Source organism: Sus scrofa, unplaced genomic scaffold (assembly GCF_000003025.6).
Source record: "Sus scrofa isolate TJ Tabasco breed Duroc unplaced genomic scaffold, Sscrofa11.1 Contig42, whole genome shotgun sequence".
Classification (NCBI taxonomy): Eukaryota; Metazoa; Chordata; class Mammalia; order Artiodactyla; family Suidae; genus Sus; species Sus scrofa.
Genome location: NW_018085200.1, coordinates 479,888 through 486,909, shown reverse-complemented (window position 1 = coordinate 486,909; position 7,022 = coordinate 479,888). Strand labels below are relative to the sequence as shown.

Sequence of the window (7,022 nt, the reverse complement as noted above, 5' to 3'; positions counted from 1 at the left end):
GATCACATCCTAGGCAACAAATCAAGCCTTGCTAAATTTAGGAAAACTGAAATCATATCAAGCATCTTTTCCACCCAAAATGCTATATGACTGGAAATAAGCAACAAGGAAAACACTGCAAAAAATAAAACACAAACACGTGGAGACTACACAGCATGCTACTAAACAACCAACGGATCACTGAAGAAATCAAAGAGGAAATTAAAAAATACCTAGAAGCAAATGACAACAATTATACGACACTGTAAAACCTAAGGGATGCAGCAAAAGCCATTCTAAGAGGTCAGTTTATAGCAATACAAGCCCACCTTAGGAAACAAGAAAAACCTCAAATAAACAACCTACCTTTACATCTAAAGCAGCTCGAGAGAGAACAGCCAAGACCTAAAGTTAGTAGAAAGAAAGAAAGATGAGAGCAGAAATCCATGATATGGAAATGAAGAAAATGATAGAAAAGATCAATGAAATTAAAAGTTTGTTCCTTGAAAAGATGAACAAAATTGATAAAAAAATTAGCTAGACTTATCAAGAAAAAAAGAGAGAGGACTCAAATCAATAAACTTAGAAATGAAAAAGGAGAAGTAAACAACTGACATCATAGAAATACAAAGGATCATAAGAGATTTCTAGATGCAACTATACACCAATAAAATGGAAAACCTATAGGAAATGGAAAACTTCTTAGAAAAGTACAGTCTTCCTAAACTAAAGATGAAGTAGAAAAGATGAACAGACCAATCACAAGTACAGAAATTGAAGCTCAGATTTAAAAACTTCCAACAAACAAAAGTCCAGGATGGCTTCACAGGTGAATTCTATCAAACATTTAGAGAAGAGCTAACACCTCTCCTTCTGAAACTATTCCAAACAGTTGAAGAGGATGGGAAACTCCCAAACTCGTTCTACAAGGCCACCATCACCCTGATACCAAAATCAGACAAAGATACCACAAGAAAATTACAGGCCAATTTCATTGATGAACATCGACGCAAAAATCATCAACAAAATACCAGCAAACCACATCCAAAAATACATTAATGGGATTGTACAACATGATCAAGTGGGATTTAACCCAGGGATGCAAGGGTTCTTCAATATCTGCAAATCCATCAGTGTGATACACCACATTAACCAACTGAAAAATAAAAACCATATGATCCTCTCAATAGACATGGAAAAAGCCTTTAACAAAGTCCAACACTCATTTCTGATAAAAACCCTTCAGAAAGTGGGCATAGAGGGAACCTGCCTCAATATGATAAAGGCCATATATGACAAACCCACCACTAACATCATTCTCAATGGTGAAAAGCTGAAAGAATTCCCGCTGAGATCAGGAACAAGACAAGGATGTCCACTCTCACCACTACTCTTCAACATAGTTCTGGAAGTCCTAGCCATGGCAATCAGAGAAGTAAAAGAAATACAAGGAATTCAAATGGGAAAGGAAGAACTCAAACTGCCACTATTTGCAGATGACATGATACTATACCTAGAGAATCGTAAAGATTCTACTAGAAAACTCTTAGGGCTCATCCATGAATTTGGCAAAGTCGCAGGATACAAAATTAATGCACAGAAATCGATGGCATTTCTATACACTAACAATGAAAGAGCAGAAAGAGAAATTAGGGAAGCAACCCCATTTACCATCACATCCAAAAGTATAAAATACCTAGGAGTAATCCCACCTAAAGAGACAAAAGATCAGTACTCTGAAAACTATAAGACAGTGATGAAAGAAATTAAAGAGGACACAAACAGATGGAAAGACATACCATGCTCGCAGATTGAAAGAGTTAATATTATCAAAATGACTATACTACCTAAGGCAATCTAGAGATTCAATGCAATCCCTATCAAATTACCAAGGACATTTTTCACAGAACTCAAACAAAATATTTGAGAGTTTGTTTGGAAGCACAAAAGACCCAGAGTAGCCAAAGACATCCTGAAAAAGAAAAATGGTGCTGGAGGAATCAGGCTCCCTCACCTCAGACTATACTACAAAGCAATAATCATCAAATCTGTATGGTACTGGCACAACGACAGTAATATTGATCAGTGGAACAGGATGGAAAGCCTAGAATTCAACCCACGCACCTACAGCCTACTAATCCAGGACAAAGGAGGCAGGAATATACAATGGAGAAAGGACAGCTTGTTCAACATGTGGTGCTGGGAAAACTGGACAGCCACATGGAGAAGAATGAAATTAGAACACTCCCTAACACCAGACACAGAAATAAGCTGCAAATGGATTAAAGACCTAGATATAAGACCAGACACTATAAAACTCTTAGAGGAAAGCATAGGCCCAACACTCTCTGGCATAAACGACAGCAACATCTTCTCAGATTCACCTCTAGAGTATTGACAATAAAAACAAAATAAACAAATGCGACCTAAGCAAACTTCAAAGTTTCTGCACAGCAAAGGAAACCCTAAACAACACAAACAGTCAACCCACAGAATGGGAGGAACTCTTTGCAAGTGAATCAACTGACAGGGGATTAATCTCCAAAATTTATAAACACCTTCTGCAGCGCCATACCATAAAAACAAACAACCCCATCCAAAAATGGGCAAAAGATCTAAACAGACAGTACTCCCAGGAAGACATGCAGATGGCCAAAAAACACATGAAAAGATGTTCAACATCACTCATTATTAGAGAAATGCAAATCAAAACCACTATGAGGTACCTCCTTACACTGGCCAGAGTGTCCATCATCCAAAAGTCTACAAACAATAAGTGCTGGAGTGGGTGTGGAAAAAAAAGGAACATTAGTACACTGTTGGTGGGATTGTAAATTGGTGCAGCCACTGTGGAAAACAGTATGGAGATTCCTCAGAAAACTAAAAATAGACCTACCATTTGAACCAGGAATCCCACTTCTGGGCATCTATACAGAGGAGACCACAACTTGCAGAGACACATGTACTCTGATGTTCATTGCAGAACTATTTGCAATAACCAAGACATGGAACCAACCGGAATGTCCATCGACAGAGGAGTGGATCAAGAAGAGGTGGTACACATACACAATGGAATATTACTCAAGCCATTAAAAGGAATGAAATACCAGCATTTTTAGCAACATGGATGGACCTAGAAATTATCATGCTAAATGAAGTCAGCCATACAATGAGACACAAACACCAAATGTTTTCACTGACATGAGGAATCTGAAAAAAGTTCAGACTGAACATATGCTGACTCACAGACAATGAACAGATGCTGACTCACAGACATTGAAAAACGTATGGTCTCCGGAAGAGACAGTTTGAGGGGTGGGGGGATGTGCTTGGGTTATGGGATGGAAATCCTGTGAAATTCGATTGTGATGATCATTATTCAAGTACAGATGTGATAAAGTCATTTGAGTAATAAAAAAACAGAAAATACATATGTGCTATAATTACAGATAAAAAAATAGACAAGCTTATTGTGCCTTTTTGGAAGCCTCTTTAAATCTCCTTGCACTGCATGTGAAAATGCCTTTTTTGTTACTGTGTACACATCCCAAGAAGGATGCATCAATGATGGAATGATCCATTTGGATGCATTTCTACCATACATACCGCCTCCTGCCTCTGGGGCCAGAGCCATCTATAGAAGATCATAGTGTTTGAAATGAATCCATTTGAATTCAACTCTCAGGTTTTCTTTGAAAAACATATAAAGCTTTAGGCTAAAAGGAAATATTTAGACCATTTAAATGACTTACTTATATGCTATTGATATGATATTGAATTATCTGAAGAGTCTCTTTCCTATTGCATCGTATGTTCCATACTGAAAGGTACTTATCTCCAAAGAAAGGCATTTTGAAGATGGAATTATTTTTGAAAATTCTCAAATATCATTTATATCACCTAATACCAGAATGTAAGTTTTTCAACAGTGCTGATGCTTGTTAAAGATTGTTACTTTACACATGCATATATATAATCATGATTTTCAACTCCTCTCAAATAGAGTAACAGTGCATTTCATCTCCCCACATTCTTTAAGAGAAAGTCAATAAGTATCATTAATCTAATTTAACATAGAGATAACGAAATTTGTAGGACCCAGCTCTCTAACACCAGATATCATTCTTTTAACAAAAGACACATTTTAAACAATTAAGACTAATCATGAGAATGTAAACAAAATTAAAATACACTTCACACATGCAAATATATAAATATTAATATTAAGTTATATAAATCATAACCTATTTAGTCCAATATTAAGATGTTTTCCTTGGATCCACTTTTATCCATTATATGAGTCTCCTTTAGCTTCTTTCAAAGTAAAATTGGAGATGATTCTTCCACACTTTATTGCATGGTTAAATGGTTTTCTGTATTATTGTTGAAAATGTCAACTCCTCCTACTCCTACATGCATAGATATTCATATAAATAAGTGAAGATTCTTTGTCTATAGCAGTGTAGTGGATATGTTAATATACATTTCCTCCATTGATACTCATAATAACCTGAGTGGACATTATTTTTCTTATTTGATATTAGAGGAAACAATGTTGTAAGGTACTAAGAAATATTATCTTAGATCAAGAAGTTGAGAGTGGTGAAAATCAATTTTCTAATCTGATTTTTTTTTTCTGATTCTCAAATATACTGAACCACTGGGATCATCATTTCAACACATTTCAGGAGTGTCTGTGGATTCATACTTTGTTGGGAACCTGGGGAGGAAAGATAGTAGAGTGAGGGAGAGACAAAATTAATATAAACCTTCAATGAAAGCAGGACCACATAGTTATTCAAAATTGGAAGTTCCAATATGTTGTACTGTGTGTACATGTCTGAGTCTGTGTGTATGTGTATTTATATGTCTGTCAATGAAATTGGTTCATAGATACTTCCCTCTGAAATAGTATTAAGTAACCATAATTGTTATGGTCATATCAAAAGGAGTTGACTAGTTCAATAGTGTTCATTTTAACTTAACAATATAGAACATGGTTTAAGGATTTGGAGTAAAAAAATATAAGATGTATAATTTGAGCTACTCTAAGATCTTCCCTTTATTAGCTGCTTGATTTTGTTAAGATCCTTAAGTTCTCTCTGCTTCTACTCCCTAGTGTGTAAAACAAGTACAAACATGATAGTGGTAATCATCTCCTAGGTTTGAAATGAGGAATAACCAAATGCCTGAAAAAAAAAAAAAAAAAAAAACAGAGTGCAGTAAGTATTCAATAAGTTAATTAAAACTAATTTCATTGAAGTATAGTTGATATAAATTAAGTTTTAGTTAATGTTATCATGTATTATTATTAACATTAGTTGCTAAAATTCTTTACTGTGGTCCACATGAGTGGAATAATACCATGAACAGGTTTCTATTGTGCCATGCCCATAGCAATCAATTCTTAAAAGCATATATATCACCTATTGTAAAGTTATTGCATTGAAGAAACCTGGTTTCCTGTACCCTTTTCATCACTTTAACATCACCAATGCCTTAATACACTTAATTACATTTTAAAAGTTAATTCTCTGGCTTCCATCTCCTTACTGATCCTCAGCCCACTTCATCCAAGTCACACAAATCTCTTTCACAGACTTCTACGTAGGATTCCCTCTCTCACAAATAGCTCTTCTCATTATACTCATGTTATCCTATTCTTGCAATTGTATTCTAATATTTACACTCATATTTGCATTTTCTCATATACTCACAATGGAACAATTTTCAAGAGATCAGACCATTTTTTATCTCAAGGAAAATATCATATGAATTTAGAATCCAGTAGAATATAGACATTTGGTATTTATTAGATGGAGAGGCTTAATAAACTGAAGGTTGAGCTAAGAAAAAGCAGTTTTTTCTGGTAATGTGGTAAACAATAATATGAACTACACAGAGACTAGGAATGATGTGACAGAATTCATTCTACTGGGACTCACAAAGATTCCAAAGATGCAGAAAATCATATTTGTTGTGTTTTTGGTCATCTAACTATCTCTATGGTAGGAAATGTGCTCACCATCATCACCATCACTACCAGCCCATTAATGGGGTCCCCCATGTATTATTTCCTGGATCACCTCTATTTAATTGATGCTTGCTATTCATGTGTCAATACCCTTAAACTGGTTGTAGACTTGCTCTATGAAAAGAAAACAAGCACTTTCACTGGATGCATGATCCAAATATTTGGGGAACATTTCTTTGGATATGCTGATGTTATCCTGCTTACTGTGATGGCCTATGACTGCTATGTGGCCATCTACAAGCCCTTGCAGTATGCAATCATCATGAATCAGCAGCTTTGTGACTTGCTAGTGGGAGTTTCATGGATGGGAGTCTTTCTTCATGGATTCATACAGATCTTTTTCATCTTCATGTTACCCTTCTGGTTTCCTAATGTCATTGATCATTTTATGTGTGATCTAAATCCTTTTCTCAATCTTGCCTGCACTGATACACATACTCTAGGCCTTTTTGTTGCTGTAGACAGTGTATTTATCTGCCTGATAAACTTCCTACTCTTGGTTGGCTCCTATGGGGTAATCCTTCACTCCCAAAGATTGGAGGCCAGATGTAAAGCCCTCTTGACCTGTGTCTCCTATATCACAGCAGTTGTTATAGTCTTTGTGCCATTCATATTTGTGTACCTGTTACCATCAGCTACTTTAACTATCGATAAAGCAGTTGCTGTATTCTACACTATGATAACTCCTATGTTAAACCCCTTAATCTATACCTTGAGAAATGCCCAGATGAAAAATGGTATTAGGAAATTGTGTAGTAGTAAGGCTACTTCAACTGAACTATAAGTATGCCTTGCAGAGCCTCCTTTCCTGACCACTTGCATCTCTCACAAGCATCCTATCCTAATAAACCTATTTCTTGCCTATCAAAAAAATAAATATATAAATGCTCCTGTAAACCAAATCTGATTGAAGACAGGAATGTGTCATAATGATATTTTGTTAATCTCAGCAAATAATACCTATGAAATAAAGAAAAAAATCACCACAAAGCATAGATTCTGCAAGGAG

General features: G+C 35.6%; 1 protein-coding gene across 1 annotated transcript; it reads left to right on the top strand.

Moving 5' to 3' along the window:
* The first annotated feature begins 5,984 nt into the window (after window positions 1–5,984).
* Window positions 5,985–6,797, top strand: LOC100525982 (olfactory receptor 4C13-like). The gene has a single exon (XM_021082022.1). It carries the CDS (start codon window positions 5,985–5,987, stop codon window positions 6,795–6,797), a length of 813 nt encoding a protein of 270 aa, XP_020937681.1.
* Window positions 6,798–7,022: the final 225 nt, after the last annotated feature.